The sequence below is a fragment of the Protobothrops mucrosquamatus genome, unplaced genomic scaffold (genome assembly GCF_001527695.2).
Source record: "Protobothrops mucrosquamatus isolate PMUCROS unplaced genomic scaffold, P.Mucros_1.0 scaffold1964, whole genome shotgun sequence".
NCBI lineage: Eukaryota > Metazoa > Chordata > Lepidosauria > Squamata > Viperidae > Protobothrops > Protobothrops mucrosquamatus.
In genome coordinates, this window is record NW_015388081.1 from 16,878 (window position 1) to 34,434 (window position 17,557).

The 17,557-nt window shown below is 38.3% G+C and overlaps 1 protein-coding gene across 1 annotated transcript in view; it reads left to right on the forward strand.

Moving 5' to 3' along the window:
• Positions 1 to 2,186: 2,186 nt before the first annotated feature.
• The window catches only part of LOC107294484 (gamma-aminobutyric acid receptor subunit alpha-4-like), a gene marked incomplete at its 5' end in the record, with an annotated part of 52,341 nt that continues 36,970 nt past the window's right edge, over positions 2,187 to 17,557 (forward strand). The window contains one exon of the mRNA XM_015823718.1: positions 2,187 to 2,446. Coding sequence (XP_015679204.1) covers positions 2,187 to 2,446 — 260 coding nt within the window. The remainder of the gene's footprint in view (positions 2,447 to 17,557) is intronic.

Sequence of the window (17,557 nt, forward strand, 5' to 3'; positions counted from 1 at the left end):
TATTCATTTAATTAGTTCTTCAAATACCCAAAATCTTTACCATTTCAGCAAGATAGTTTAACAGCATCCCTTACTTATACAAAAAAAGAAAAGAAAAAAAATTTCCATCTTCCATAAAGTTAAGAAATTAATTCTATCATTTCATAAAGCTACACCTATAAAAAATCATTTGGAACCCTTAATAAGGTTTACAACTTCAGCCAATTAGATAGACTTGATGTTATCGAAATGGCTAGTTTATGTTATTTTGTAAAAGTAAAAAGTTGAGGTTTGATGTAGATATTCTACTTTACTGCACCAAAGGAAGTCAGAAGTCAATACCTTTTTTTCTTTTTTTCTCCCTTAGCTCACTTCGCTACTCCTTTTCCCTTCCCTGCCTTTTCTGCTATTTAGTTTTGTATTTTCATTATATTGTATATTATAAACTAATAAAACTTTTGAAGTTAAAAAAAAGACCATGCAATGCTCAGAGAAATTGCAAAAAATCCAAGAGTTACATCTCAGACTCTACAGGCCTCAGTTTTAGCATGTTAAATGTTAAAATTCATGACAGTACAATTAGAAAAAGAGATTGAGCAAGTATGGTTTGTTTGGAAGGGTTTCCAGGAGAAAACCTCTTGTCTCTAAAAAGAACATGGTAGCACAGCTTAGGTTTGCAAAGTTGCATCTGAACAAATCACAAAACTTCTAGAACACTCTCCTTTGGGCAAACAAGACCAAAGTAGAGATGTTTAACCACAATGCACAGAGCCACATTTGGTGAAAACCAAACACAGCATATCAGCACAAACATCTCATACCAACCATCAAGCACGGTTGTGGACGGTTCATGATTTGGGCTTGTTTTGCAGCACAGAACCTGGGCACCTTGCAGTCATTGAATCAACCATGAACTCCTCTGCATACCAAAGAATTCTAGAGTCAAATGTGAGGCAATCTGTGTTACAGCTAAAGCTTGGCCAACATTAGGTCATGCAACAGGACAGTGATACCAAGCACACCAGCAAATCTACAACAGAATTAAAGTGTTGCAATGCCCCAGTCAAATTCCAGACCTCAACCCAATTGAAATGCTGTGACAGGACCTCAAGAGAGCTGTGCATAAACAAATGCTCACAAGCCTCAATGAATTAAAGCAATGTTGTAAAGAGGGGTGGGCCAAAATTCCTTCACAACGTGACGGACTGATAATTTCATGCAGAAAATGATTACTTCAAGTTATTGCTGCTAAAAGTGGTTCTACGAGCTATTGAATCATAAGGTGCACTTGGTTTTTCACACATGGCTTCTCCATTTTGGCTATCTTTTTGTAAAATAAATGATGACATGGTATAATATGATGTGTTGTTCATCTGAGGTTGTATTTACCTACTTTTAAGAACTGCTAAGGAGCAGATGATTTTTACTACATCCTGATATGTAAAATCATAGAACTCATAGAGAGTGTACTGTAGATTCTATTAAAATCACTGGTATTTTGCCCTGGGAACTGTAAACGCGTTACTATATAACCTGAGACACCAGTGTTTTATTGTCTTCGCCCAATTATAATGGGGAATTAATTGGCTTTGATCTTTTTAAATAAAACCTTCAGATGTAGGTTTGCTTCTTTAATAAAAAAGTTAGTGAAGTCTCCTTTAAGTTGGGCTCATTTCTTGATGACTACATGAACAAATCCATGTGTTTTCTTTCCAACAGTGCAGAAGTGCCTTCTATAAGATTTTTTTTTTAACTTTTTAAACTTCCCAGTATATCCTACAGTCCTGGGAAACCATGGGAGTTTCCCAGCCATGTAGCTTTGATCCTGCTTAGCTTTTCCAAGATCAGCCAAGATCAAGTTTGTATTGCTATTTGCTCTGTTCAAAGGCTTCAAAGCATTTGACTCTCTTCATGGAAGATAACATTCAGAATAACAGAATTGGAAGGGACCTTGGAGATCTTCTAGTCCAACCCTCTGCGCAAGCAGGAGACATTATACCATTATGGACAATGGCTGTTCAGTCTCTTCTTAAAAATCTCCGGTGATGGAGCACCCACAACTGCATAGTTCATGTTAGTTCACAATATAAACTAACACACTTTGTATTCAGTTGTTCCTCACAATTGAGGGTAAGTTATGCTTTGGGGTTTTTTTCTTATTCCATAAAGATACCAATTACGTTTATTATATTTCTTTTCTTTCCAAGGAATAACCACTGTGCTGACCATGACAACTTTGAGCATCAGTGCCAGGCATTCCTTGCCTAAAGTTTCCTATGCCACAGCCATGGATTGGTTCATAGCTGTATGCTTTGCCTTTGTATTCTCTGCATTGATTGAATTTGCGGCTGTCAACTATTTTACGAACATTCAGATAGAAAAAGCCAAAAGGAAGGGGATGAAATCTATCCCTGAATGTTCAGCGGCCCCTCTACAGAAGGAAATTTGTACAGAGGAGACATCCACGGTAATACCATTGCTAGCAAAATGACCCCTAATAGCATGCTGAAAGATGTTTGGGAAAAATGGGTTGAGCATCTTGTGTGGCTTTATCTTAGGTGGACTTTTGAAACATCAGGGTGTTGAGGGTCTGAGAGTTGCAGAGTAGTAGGACCTCATAGAGCCTGGTGAAGTCTTCTATGCCTATTTGAGTCTTTTAAGACAGTTGCCATCTGTTTCCTGGTTAAAGATGGGAGAAAGTTGTGATGTCAGTGTCAGGCAGTCATGGTGAAAGGCATTCTGGGTAATCCCAGAGAGAACATTGTGCCTTTGGACCCATAAGCTGCTGACTCCAGTTTTACCCTCTCTCGTGTCCTGATTTTTTATTTGTATTTCTAAGAATAGCCAACTTCTTGATGTAACGCCGCTACTGCGCGAGCTGCACTGGCTGCCTGTGGCCTTCCGAGTGCGCTTCAAGGTGTTGATTATCATNCGGGTGATTCCGGATCTCCCCTCCTTCCGCCGCGCCCTTAAGACTTGGTTGTTTCAGCGGGCAGGACTGGCCTAGGGGTATTTTAAATTGGTTTTAGCCAAATTTTAGTAGAAGCGGCCGATTTAAATATTTATTTTTAATGATTTTTTAAAACTTTGTATTGTATTGTATTAAACTGTTTTTAAACTGGCTGTAAGCCACCCTGAGTCCTACGGGAGAAGGGCGGGGTATAAATATAATAAAATGAAAATGAAATGAAAAAATGAAAAATGAAATGAAAATGATTCTGGATAGTATATAGTAATTGAAATCAAAGGTGCAAACATCAAACAGAACAAAAAAGATAATGATTACAGTGTAAAAAATATATTCACTAAAAACCCCTGTAAAACTCCCTGTAGACATCCCAGTCTAGTCTGAGCCCTAGAGAAAGACTGAGCTGTTCAAGGCTCATGTATATGGGACCAGAGTTAAGGCCATTTGAATCTTGGGGTGCTGGGAAGATAGGAAAATCCTGCCATTGAATGACATTGCTTAATGGTTGGGAGCCAGATCTCTGTACTATCCTACAGGATGGGGAATAACAGCATGAGACAGATGGTTGTACAAATAATTATAGCATGTGCCATTTGCCATATATAACCAGCATCTTCAATTGTGCACAAAAGCTTCCTGTGCAGCTTTGGTGTACTCTGATAGCCCCATAACTCTCATGCTACAGGTAGATTTTCAGTTTATGCACCAGTTTTATCTGGGAGGGACAAAATCATTCAGAACTAAAGATGGAGAGACCTGGACCCAGTTGTGACATCTTGCTATTACTCTTTTAGTTGCAATAGTTGCTGTTTGGGTAGATGCTAGCCCTCCCCAACAAATGATGTCAATGCAATCTACAATAGTCTGCAACGGACCGGGATACCTTCGAGACCGCCTTCTGCCACAGATTACCTCCCATCGGCCTGTACGCTCCCACAGGGTGGGTCTCCTCAGGGTGCCGTCGGCCAGACAGTGCCGGCTGGCGACCCCAAGGGGGAGGGCCTTCTCTGTGGGAGCTCCCACCCTCTGGAATGAGCTGCCCCCAGAGATCAGGGTGATCCCTGANGGGGCATGCGTGTTTGTGTCTGCTAGTAAAAAAGGGGGTTAGGCCTTGTTCGGGACATGCCCGGGCATGTCATAACCCCCGTGATTCTGGGCATGTGCAATGCTCAAGGGCATGTCATTGCAAGGGGGCCGGGGAATTTGTGCGAGCAGGCCTGAGCAGCTAGCAATTTAATTCCAGCAGTCTTTTGAAGATAGCAAATACTGATGGAGATTTGTTTGATGTAAATTTGACCCCCAAACCTCCCAAGCGTGAGCGTAGAATAAGAAAAGGACTTGAGCTATATGGCTTCATTGAAGAGAACAAACTTATAAAGCCTTGTTATTGCAGGTTCTGCAAAACATCGAATGGTGAGTAAATATAAAAAAATTAAGAAAATAGTATTTTTTTAATAAATATTTTATTAGATTTTATATAGGTAAGGAAGGTATAGGATCAATACAGGTATAGAGGGAATGGGGTAGGATGAGGGTAGGTACAATAATGGGGTAATCCCCCATAATAATCCCACGCTTTAACGAACAAGCTACCGTCGGGGTCTAAATATTGAATAAACATAATTTATATAATACTAAACAGTTGTAAAGATAAAATTAACTATAATCACGTGACTAAAATTTGATGAATAAGTAAAATTCCTCTAAATAGATATCCATACTTAATAACTTATCAATTAATTCTAATCATCACCATTAATATTTAAAGTCACCAATAATAAAGATGTTATTAATCTAACAAAATAGAACTTAATTAAAAATCTATCATTTATTCTGTTCGATTTTAAAATTCAGTTCAGTTTTAAGCTCGGTTCATGTCCTAACGTGTTTCGAACCATCGATAAAAATTTTCCCAAGTTTTAAAATAAATTGAGTCTTCTTTCTCCTTCATCTCCAAAGTTAGTCTATCCATTTCTGCACAGTCTAAGATTTTCGAAATTATAGCCTGGTCAGGTGGTAGATTTTCATTTTTTTCAGAATTGGGCAAATACTATTCTTGCAGCTGTTAATACATGTAATATTAAATAATCATTCTCTTTACCATAGCTAGATCTTACTATTCCTAGCAAAAACAATTCCGGTTTAATTTCTATTTGTACTTTCGTCATCTTTTCCAGCCATCTATGAATCTTAAGCCAATATTTCTTTGCATTAGGGCATATCCACCAGGCATGGTAATAAGTGCCTGGGTTTTGTTTACATTTCCAGCAAGTATTTGATACATTTTTAAACATTTTCGCTAATTGAACTGGTGTCATATGCCATCTATAAAACATCTTATATAAATTTTCTTTATATGTTGCTGCTTTAGTAAGTTTAATATTTTTATCCCAAAGTTTTTGCCAATCTTCTAAGTCTATAGAGTATCCAAAATTCTTTGCCCATATTATCATTGTTTCTTGTACTTGTTCTTCTTCCATCTTCCAGCTTAGCAGACATTTATAAAGTTTCTTAATCAAGTTCTCATCTGTTTTCAAGAGTATTTTATCAAGTGGAGTCTGCTTTTTATAAAATCCCATTGATTTTATATCTTTTTCATATCTTGTTTGAATTTGCAAATAGGACCACCATTTTAACTCAATACCTTGTTGTTGAAGAGTTTGCCAGTCTTTAAGTTTTCCATCTTTATCCAAGATATCTTTACAGCTAACAAGTTTATCATAGTTAATCAAATTCGGATAAGCAAATGCTTCCATTGTTGAGAGCCACTCGTCCGCAAAAGCCTGTAATTTATATTTCTGGTCTATAATCTCTAAACCTTTAATTTCCTTGTCTTGTCAAATATTTCTAGCCAATACCTCCAATGTAAGAATAAATAACAAGGGAGACAGTGGACATCCCTGTCTCGTGCCTTTTTTAAATATCAAATCCATCTGTATAATCTCCATTTAAGAGTATTCTTGCTGTTTGTTTCTTGTAAATTGCTTGAATTGCTTTAATAAAGTTCTCACCAAAATCCATTTCCTGTAACTGTTGAAACATGAATTGCCAATTTAAATTATCAAAAGCTTTTTGTGCATCAAGAAATATAAGTGCCATCTGATTCCCTGGATGATTTTCATAGTATTCCAAAGCATTTAAAATAATCCTTAAGTTGTTCTTTATCTGTCTTCTAGGAAGAAAGCCGTTTTGATTTGGATGAATAAATTCAGTTAAAAAATTTTTCATTCTTTCTGCCATTATTGCCGCAAAGATTTTATAATCCACATTTAATATCGATATTGGTCTATAGTTTTTAATTTGTGTAAGGTCAGTATCTTCCTTGGGTATCAGAGTAATATTGGCTTCCGTCCATGAATTCGGTATTTTTGTCTGTATAAAAATTTCATTACACAAGTCTTTCAAAATTGGAGTTACAGTATCTTGTAAGGCTACATAAAATTATGTGGGTAGTCCATCAGGCCCCGGTGTTTTATCTTTCTTTTGTCTTTTTATTGCCTCTGTAATTTCCATCATTGATATCTTCTCATTTAACCTCTGTCGCATATTCTCAGGAACCTTTGGGGTTTCCGGTGACGTCGCTGGTAATAGACCCTGGGGAACGACTCTCCGTTCCCAGGGTCCGAATTTCTTTTGCTGGCGGGCCCATTCGGGCCACCCTCAAGGGGTAGCCACCGAGGGGTGAACTTTTGAGGAACGGGAGCTGGCAGTAGCCGGCTCTCCAAACTCAAAACAGCCCCTGGAACCGGCAACAGAAAGGTGGAGAGCTTCTGTGTTTGCCGCCATCATCAGCAGATTGTCGGAGACAGAAGACAGCTGATCGGGAAAACAAGCAACCAGTCCGGGTGAGAAAATGTTGGCGCTTGCTGCAAAGTGGCCTCTCTTGAAATAATTTGCCTGCCTTTGAGCTGAAGCTGTAAGTTTGAGGAAGGGAGGAGGAGGGTTTTTCGTCTCCCCCCTCCCGTAAAGCGGCGGTTTAAGCATTACTTTAAAACTTTTGAAACTGTCTGATTGAAGTTAAACTGAAGGAGTTATTTTGTTCCACTATAGAAGGAAAAGCAAGACATTTTTTAATATTTTAATTGGAAAAGGCACCTTAATTGTTTCACTTTAGAACTTTACTTCTGTGTATTTACTTTTTGACTTTTTTTCCCTCGGCCTATTCAGATAGTGGGGGAAAGAGACAGCATCCCCTGGTGGTTACATTTTAACTTTTCTCTCTCTCTCTCTCTCTTTTTTTTTTTTTTTGCTAACCTTGTATATTCAGCTGCAGAGTTTGGCTCAATGCCCAGACACTTGGCTGTGTGCCCGGACATTCTTATCTCTCTTAGAGGCCTCTAAGAGAGACTTTTGTTTTCTTTTTTCCCCTTCCTGTGTCTGGCTCCTTTTTTTTTTTTTTTTTTTTTTTTTTTTTTTTTTTTTTTTTTTTTTTTTTTTTTTTTTTTTTTTTTTTTTTTTTTACTTGCTGCATATTTTTTTACAAGGAAAATTACAAAAAAAGATTTGTAAGCTTGTAAGCCTGCAATTGGATTATAATTTGGACACTGTCCTCTTTTATTTTTTATTTTTTATTTTTTTTGAGCCTACCTTGCCTCTTGGATATAAATATATTTTTACTTCCTTTTCTTTTGCCTCATTTTATTTTTATTTTTTTTTAGAGATCTTGCCTTTTTACATTTTCCTCTTGGGCTTTTTGATAACCTCTCTATTGAATATTTTTACTTGTATTTTTACTCCTTTTCTTCTGTTCCTCTTTGCTTTTAAATCACGTTCGGCCTTGTCTCCTGATTATAGGAGGGCACTGGATTATAACTCTTTTTTTTCTTTTTCTTGTTCCCTGAGCTATTGGGTGGCTTACAACTGGCCATCAGGCCTTTTTTATTGGATTACAAATAAATTAATACAACAATTAGAAGATGAGTGCTTCAAATTTGGTGAAAGGGGTGAAGAAGGGCTCTTCGGCCCCTGCCTCAACCTCGGTGAGCCCGGCCCCTCAAAAATCTATTACAACATTCTTACAGCAGGAAACCCAACAAAAGGACACACAAACTTTTCTCCAGGCAATTGCAGATTCTAAAATGGAAATGAAAAAAGATTTGGAGAAAAATTATGAAGATCTGAAAAATGATCTGCTCAAGATGGATCAAAGAATGGAAGCCTTCCAACAGGCGATGACAGATATCCAACAAAGAATGCAAAAAATAGAAGACAAATCAGTAATGGTGGATCAAAAATTAGAGGCTTTGGACTTCCGGTTCCAGTTTGCAGTGACTGCGGTCGCATGGAAAGACTTGTCTCTTCACTAGCCAATTTTCCTTTGCTGGTAGACCCCGAAGGGGGTTGAAAGTCATCCTGGAGGGGCAACCACCGAGGAGTAGGCTTGCTGGTGACTGCAGGAAGGCAGCAGCTTCTCCCGCAGCTCCATCTGACTCCTTAGGGCTGACGGAGCAAAGATCGTCCTGCAAGATAGCAGATCATCTAGCTGCACCAGCTGAAGTCAAAAGAACAGCTAAGTGTGAAGAAACCACCGTGGAGAAATCTGGGTGAGACTTGTTTCCCCCTCTTAACCCCAACTATTTTTTCTGCAAAAAGCCTTTGGATGACTTCCCTGCCCTAAGAAAGCAGCATTCGTCTATCTGGGAAAAAAAATATTTTGAACAAAATTATAGAACAGCATTTATTGGACTTTTAACTTTTTGGATACTTGGGACCCCTGGAAAAACTTGTATTATAGAGCATTATTCTACTTACTATATTGGAGATATTTGCTTTTCTCTGCCTCTTTCTTCCTTATTCTCAAAATGAGATAAAAAATTTTAACTTGGAAAGAAAAAAGCTTCTAAGCTTACTGAGGACATCTTGTGGCGAAAAGTGTTACTGCAATTGTAATGTTTTTAGGTGTTTGAAGATGGATTTGACTTTCAAATAATAACAAAAGGGAAAAGATAAAGGCTTGAAAATAGCTGTGGGTTGACTTTGTGATCTAGAAACTGTGGAGGCGGATGTTTATTGACTTTTAATAAATATAGCTTCCACTAAAAGACTATTTTACTATGGAAATGGAAGAATCTTACCCACAGCTTAAATATGAGCTTATACTGAAAAAAATATTGGAAGCTACAGAGTATATGAAATCATGGAGAAAAATTAAAGATCATTTTGCAGAACCACAAACTGAGCCTCAAATTTTAAAAGATCAACCTATAGGCCAAGAAGAAGCCTATATGCAACAGTATGCACAATTTAATGAGATGGAAGAAGAACCAACTGACCAATTGAATTTTAGAAAAACTTTGGACCCAAAATCCCAGACTGAGACTTTAATTGATCACTCTACAAGTCAACCAATTACTACAGAAGAGGATATCTCACATGTTTATGTACAAACTATGGAGAACTCTGTAGACCAAAGAATGACTTCAACTGAAATACTCTCACTTCTAAAACCAACAGGAACTGACTTCCAGATGCGATCTATTGGACATTATGACAACTTGGATAATCAAGCTGTAATCATAATATGGAACAAAATTGACTATATTACCTACATGATACTGGAAGATGAGGAGGAGAACTTTGATCAGAACGATTTGTTGATAAACACCAGTACTCAGATATTGAGATTTGATGACATAGATGTGGCATCATGGAAACCAGCTTGGCACAGAAAAAAAGCCAGAGTTAGACTTAAAAATGTGATTTAAAATTTCACTTATTGGGTCAAAAAGGCTTTAGAGATCCAGATTGATTTGACAATTAACTGAGTATGTGAAATTAGTAAGATGATAATTTGTGTAATGATATGTTTGTTTTAGACATGATAATTATTTTGGTTGAGATTTAAACTCTATTTAATGGGTTGAAATGTTTCTTTATTTTTTATTTTGGTTATATAGAAACTTACTTTGTAATAGAAGAAGAACTAGAGAGAGGGTATTGACCAATGATCTATTAGATTAAGAAATGGAATATATGTGAAAATATTAGAATGTTATTATTGGAATACTATGTATGTTGTAGAAGGGATACCCGAAGTCTTATTAATATGTTTATTTAAGATGAATTTGAATATGTTAATCAAAATTAGTGAAGCTTAAAAGCAGGATAATGACTGTTTGGACTGACTGAATTTTATGAATAAATGGATTAAACTAAATTTGTTATATCAAGACGAAAATCAGAGAATGGCGCAAACCAATGCGGAATTGGAGGAAAATATGGCCGTCAAGGACATGGAAAGGGCATCATATTTCCTAAGATTTCAAAATATCGTAGAAGAGAAGGATGAGAATTTGCTAGAACTAATGAGTGGATTATTAGCGGAGCTACTTGGAATGGAAATGGACCAAATGAAAAGAGAATTGTATCAAGTTTTTAGAGTCAACTCAAACTATGCAAGAAGAAATAGAGTGCCTAGGGAGGTCCATGTTAGATTCTTTAAAAGAGCTAAATGAGATGAGATCCTGAGAGCAGTAAGGGATCAACCACTGAAATATAAAGACAAAGAATTTGTAGTTCTTAAACAGATTCCTAGAAGAATAAGAGAAGCCCGAAGAGAATATCAATTTTTAACAAGGAAACTGGTTAACAGAGGAGTGAATTTTAGATGGCTGATCCCAGAAGGGTTATTAATCTTTTGGGACTCGAAAAGATATAGATTGGATACTCCATGTCAAGCAAAGGAATTTTTCAACAATCATAGAGCTTTTTTGGAAAAAGGCAAGGTGGACCCTAAGAAACCAGAGGGAGCGACTGCCGCAGAAACATCAAAGCAAACAGAGGAGGAACTACCTAAAAAGACCCAATCAGAGGAAGATGTTAGACCCAAAGACCAGAGACAAGTTCTCCCAGAAGACTGAGGTCCCAATATAATTGAAATCATGGAGGAAACTAGAATTCTTTCAATAAATATAAATGGTCTTAAGTCCCCATCAAAAAGGAGTAAACATTTAATAGGTTACAAAAGCTAAAAATGGACATACTCTGTCTCCAAGAGACACATATTAAGAGACAATACTCTAGAACTTTGGAACAATCAAAATTAGGTAAACTTTATTTTTCTTTGGCACTACAAAAGAAAAGAGGGATAGCTTTATACATAAAAGAAAAGATGAACCCGAAACAAATTTATGCCGATGAAGAGGGAAGAACATTAATGGTGGAAATTACTTGGAACCAAAAACAAATATTGATGATTGCAATATATGCTCCTAAAGAGAAACAAGATCAATTTTTTCAGCAAACTGTCCTGTAGTTGCTCCATCTGATGATGCGACACCAGATACATTTTCTCGGCATGGTCCATGGTTTATCCAGCTAACAGGCTAGTCAACAGCGGAATTTGTCCCTAGTAAGGGACCGATAAAGCCACCCAACTGAAGTATGATCTGCTTCTTCTTTTTGAGTGAGACCTTTCTATCACTCAACTTCTTAATGACACCTTTCTTTCTCTTTAGAGACTGGAATTGTGAAGGTTTCAGAGGAAGGTTTCCTTTTAGGGTGTTCAGAGCTATTTTTGCTATTGCCCCCACCAGGTCATTATTAGCATTGCATAAGATGGCTTTTCTCTGTCTTGGTCCAGCCTTTACTAAGATTTTTAAAAGCCCCCAATTTCTACATACCCTCTCTGACATCTTAAATGAACTAGTGCTAAGGTAACTGGGCTACTGCTTTTTACACTTCTTTTTCATTGTGTAAACAGTAGGCCAATCAGGTGGGAAGAGGCCTGTTCTCAACCTGTAGGATTCTGGAGTGGTGGCTGCCAAATCTACCAAAAGGTACCCGTGTGGTTTGCGAGTGGCATCTTGGAATACTTCTAAAAATACTTTGTGTTAGTGGGGTACATCTGCCTGGCCAGTGTGACAATTTGCATCTGATCACGGGGACTGCTGAATAAAACCAAATATTTGGAATTCAGAGCTATTGTTCTCATTTTCTTACCTTGAAAAAACAGGTTTTGTAGTATGAGAATAATGCTCAGGTTTCTGTGATGAACGTACTGTGTAAAAGGCTTCTCTATTTGATTGCTGTCACTGGCTGATGCCATGAGATCATCTATCATGGCTAGAGTGATTTGATTTGGCAGAAACAAATCATCATCTTCAAAAGAAGAGGGAAGCCCCTCCATAAACTTAATATAAGGGAATTTATTAAGCAGTTCTTTGTACAGAGGTTGCCAACAGCTATAAAACCATACAATATTTGGAGGCATTTGAGACAACGCAACATCACCATGTTCTAACATTTGTTTGATTAAAAAAAGATTTGCCAGAATTGGACGGCCCGCTTATAATACAGGAGAAAGAGTGTACAAATTGTGCAATATTTTCCACCATCCTTAATAGCCGTAAGGCAGCGTACAGTAATCCTCACTCTTTAATAACCTTTTATTATACACTACTTTTAGAGTTTTTCGGAGGACCCGCGTTTCTAGGGTCCACTGTTTCTTAACCCTAACAATCCCCAACTGTTCTACCCTGATCTCTTTTTTTCTCTCTGCACCAGACAGACAATAATCATCTACCAAATCTTTCAAGCTGTCAAAATTAACCTAATTGCTATTACCACAGTTTAGCATGATTCCCTTCACCTTTAGCACCACTTCACCATTGGACAAAGCATAAGCATACGTTTTGGGACCAGCCGCAACAAACGCTGTTATCATAGTATTTGGTGGAATCTCACTTGTCGGCTGTCCTAAATAATCACCCAGAGGAGGTATCCACACCCCCTCTCTACTTACAAAAATGACTGAATCGCTGTCATGGTATAGGCACCTATCGCCCATCCCATCCAGTAGCCTATATAATTCCAGTCGTGCATAAGCAGTTGTAAAGCTGGCAATGAATACATTAGTGCATGTGGATTTGGTGGGGTGGTTGTTGGCTGTTTTCCATGTCCCAACAGCTGTCTCTGTATCCACAAACTCACATGAGGAAACATCATAATAGGGCCCAAAAAGGTATTTGAATAAATCCTCAGGGTTTGTCACCATGGATGTGGTCAGGTGATTGGTGCTCTGACCAAACTTGCCCCACAGCGAATTTAAAAAGAGTTTGGCAATCTGTCTTTTAGCAGGATTTACTTCAATGTGGTCACATCGTAAGTGGACACCTTCCATCTTTTCATAATCCTGAATATATTGCTCTTTATCCTGCTCTGTTTTGCACCAGTCAGAGTAACCACTGGCCTCCTGTTTTTGTCTGAGATGCGTGTTCATATAACCTGAAAATAGCTCATTTGATGTTCTTTCAAAATGCCAGATCTCATAGATTTCAACAATTCTATAACCTTTTTCTAAAGCTACATTCAATTCAACAGTACACCATGTCCCAGTCAGAGCTCTTTCCTCATCACTGTGTTTGCAGGTTTTCTGTGCAGGTTGCGCACAAACTAAACATTAATTTGCCCCCTGATTTGTGGGGTAGGACTGGGAAATAGAGATTCCTTGGCAGGTACACTTTGACTTTGGCTGCCCCAAAATATTGCTTTATGTTCCCAAAGTTTTGGTAGATGATTTGCGGATGGCCAATTGGGTACTCCTTGGTCTTATTCACAAAAGGGTACAAACTGGTGAAATCGTAGTATAAGATTTGTTCACCAGGTTTTGGTTTGTAGTACAGGCATGTAGCATTTGTTCTACCACCAAAAAAAGCATCTCGAGGATTCAAAGGAGTTGGGAGCTTATTCTCAACTAGAAACTGCTTCAAAAAGGTGTCATCCTCCACCATGGCCCTCCATTCGTGTTCCCAGATGCAGCGCACAGCATAACCCTGATCCCTGAGGTACTCTTCTTTAATCCTAGTATGGTTGTGCATGCTACCATATATTGAATCAAGTAATTTGTTGAAGTCTTTTTCAGAGTAGCAGACAGGGCACCCATGAAAAAAAACAACCGTGAAATTCAAAAGCTGTGGGAGTTCCATTTATGACAGCAAAGCCATTCAAAAAATATCTGCCTACTTGCTTTTCACCCCCCTTCAGAGCATGCTGAATATTGAGATTCTCAGTGTGCTCTATATGCAACAACCATTGAATTGCTGGAGCTGAATACCTTTTCTGTGTCTTGTGATAACTGGATAAAAGGAGCTTATGCAATGGTATTGCTCTTCAAATACATAAACAGGTACTGTGCTGTACAGACAGATGCCAATGTGATATATTGGAAGGGGTCAATGCATCGAATCTCTATCTCCTCAACAATATCCCCCACGGCCCCACTGAGACAGTCATTTTCATCACCTGTTGCCTAAATCGAATACAGGCTTCTTTTAATATATCTACATCTTGTCTGCAATAGTAAGCCAGAGCCTTCTTTAGTTTAAACACAGTACCTGTATTAGCAGCGTGCCATTTCATGAATTCTTCTCTCTCCCCAGGCATCATGGTTTCAGGGCTGTAATACTTGGTTTCAGGGAGTGGTCCCACGTACTCTTGATTGGCCATTGTATTGAACAAGTGGGGGAAATATCCTTTGCTGCCTTGAAACCCCATAGTTTTGGGTAATTTGCTTAATTTAAGGGGCAAAAATGAGAGGCTATCAATAAACCGAATCTTATAATCCAGAAGGGTGATACACAGCAGTTTCTTTATTCTTACAGTCAACCTTTCCCTCCATAGTGGGAAAGTGTCTTTCAAGACACACCTTAGACCCGCAAAACACTTTGCACTTACAGCAGCGCGTCTTCTCCTCCTCCACCTGCTGACATTCTTGCTTGAGGCATGCTCTGCAGATATATTGACAGCCATGACTAAATTTGTGGTGGTAGGGTGTGTGACAGAATTTACAGAAATAGCATTCACCCAGGAAGCCCTTGATATTAATGCTTGTCGTGTAACAACATAAACACTATTTTTTCTTGCTGGGGGCTACCTGTGACAAAAAACCTCCACCCGTCCTGCATATAAAACAAGATCTTTATAGTGACCCTTAAATCTTCTTCAAAGAGGTGTATCTGAGAAAAGTCAATCCTGTTTTCTGTGGAAAAACCCAGTCTGCTGTGAAGTTCCCTGGCCCTGGTAATAATTTCTTGATTTCTAACATCCACACCAATCAGGCAGAGCAAACAGCTAACAAAACACAGAAATTCACCTTCCACATTGAAATCTATTAGGTGTTGTCTTTTTTTCTCCAGCACTCTGGTGAGCAGCACAGTGTTTAACTTCCTAAGCCCTCCCCCCTCCTTGTTCTTCACAACGGTAACAACTAATTGTAAATTACCCCCCCACACACACACACACATAATATCTCTGCCTTACGTTGAAGCAGATTTTCAACACTGGTCAGAAAATCATCAGCATTTAAATCATTCACACGCCTCCTAAGAGAAAAGAGAGGATGATTTAACCCCTCTGCATACAACTGGAGTTGAACAAAATCATTTGGACCTATGTCCCTAGCAACATTATTCAAAAGAGTCTGTATTGCATTTTGAATAGCCTCTATAGCATCTACAAAAGACTGGATTCGGTCAAGATTAACAAATCTATATCAATGATAATATTCCACAGCCCTGAAATTTCAGATAGGCTTCTCCCATGCCTGCACCATATCCAGATAAACATTGTTCATATTCTGAGAGTTTGCAGAGTTAGGGGCTTGTAGCTGTGGCATAGAATGACATATCTCCCCTTCTGGTTGAGATACAGGCATAGAATCACAATTATCACTGTCTGCTGGGGATGCGGGAAGTCCACCTCCATGCATTTTTGCTTTTTTTGCAGGCCGGCTCTGGTTAAACAAACAAACAAACAAACAAAAGGCTATCACCAACATTCCTAATAATGTAATACTAACCCCCCTTTTAGTTTCTAAAAAATAATACTAATGGTTTTGTAGTTGGACAAAATGCTAGATATTATACCTCCTAACTGCATTCGTGTTGTGTGGCTTGTGGAAGGCTGAGGGCTCATGTCATGCTGGGCCCCTGGATGCTCTGTGGGGATTGTGAGATCTGGGAATGGCTGATCATCCTCCCATTCTGAAGGAAAAGAAAAATCCCAATGGTCAGAATTGTTGCAGAAATGTTTATAAGAATCTAAATGTATGAAAGTATGAAAGACAAATACTTTCATATACTCTCAAATATTCTGAGTCTGTCAATTCATTCTAGTGAAAGAACACAATCAATCAAACAAACAAGCAAGCAGACAAGAATGTTATAAAACTCCATTTTGCATCTAAATGTTTCAAAAATTAGGCATAAAACTACTTACAATAGTAGCTTCCATTCTGAAAAGGGTCTTCTTAGCAGATCAAATGGCTCTGAAGGTATGAATATGCCAGAAACCAGCAAACGTGACTGGACCAGTATGGACCCTGCTTTTATACATGCTGGTGATGTCACAAATCAGAGGAGGTGTGTTCTTCACACCTTTTGCAAAACTAGCCACCCTTAACTACCCAGGAAGCTGCATTTGAATAGTAGATGATGTTACAAATTAATCACATCTGAGTTGGTGAGTTCTTCACAACTTTTGCAAAACTGGCCAGCCGCACCTCATCAGGAAAACCTGATTGAATAATATCATATGAGCTTTGATTAAATTGTATCTCTGTGTTTAACATCTGACAAGGTTAAACAGGGGCCAGCAAAAGAAAAAAACATAATACATCTTTCATGTGATTTGTAAAGCACATTTTATTATAAATTTCATAGCATTAACAGTTTCTTGTAATTAATTTCTGTTACATTCTGGCATATGAACCTCTTCAGAGACAATGGCAATTCAGCTTCAATCTTTGACATTAATGACAGTGGTTTACTGTTCTTCCCGATATGCTGTATGAAAGTCTTGAGCTCACCAAGGGAATCCCAGATGAAATATAAGTTATTCACTTTGTCAGAAATACTGATGATGATCCAGAGAACATGAGGCATAGAAAGTCTAAAGCATAAGCTGTTAATAAGTTCTGTTTCACTGGTACCATCCACATGGTCTTCATCTGATTGTAGACACCCCACTAAACAATGGTGTAATATTTTAATGATACACGCTTTCAGAATCGGAGGCATGCTGACATTTTGAGACTCCACCGTTTCTAAAGCAGGAAATAAGGTAGAATTAGGCTAGCTGTTTCAACTAATCAAAATATTGTTTTCTTAATTTTTTTATATTTACTCACCATTCGATGTTTAGCAGAACCTGCAATAACAAGGCTTTATAAGTTTGTTCTCTTCAACGAAGCCATATAGCTCAGATCCTTTTCTTATTCTATGCCCACGTTTGGGAGGTTTGGGGATCAAATTTACATCAAACAAATCTCCATCAGTATTTGCCATCTTCAAAAGACTGCTGGAATTAAATCGCTAGCTGCTCAGGCCTGCCTGCACAAATTCCCTTGCCCCCTTGCAATGACATGCCCTTGAGCATTGCGCATGCCCAGAATCACGGGGGGTATGACATGCCCAGGCATGTCCCGAACAAGGCCTAACCCCCTTTTTTACTAGCAGACACAAACACGCATGCCCCGGAATCGCGGCCCTGACATGCCTGAACAAGGCTTAACCCCCTACTTGCCACCTGGCTGCTTGCCTCTTGTGAGCATTTTAATTCCTGTTAATATTCCTTGTCTTTTGCTGTAGGGGGGCAGAATAAATTTTATTAAGG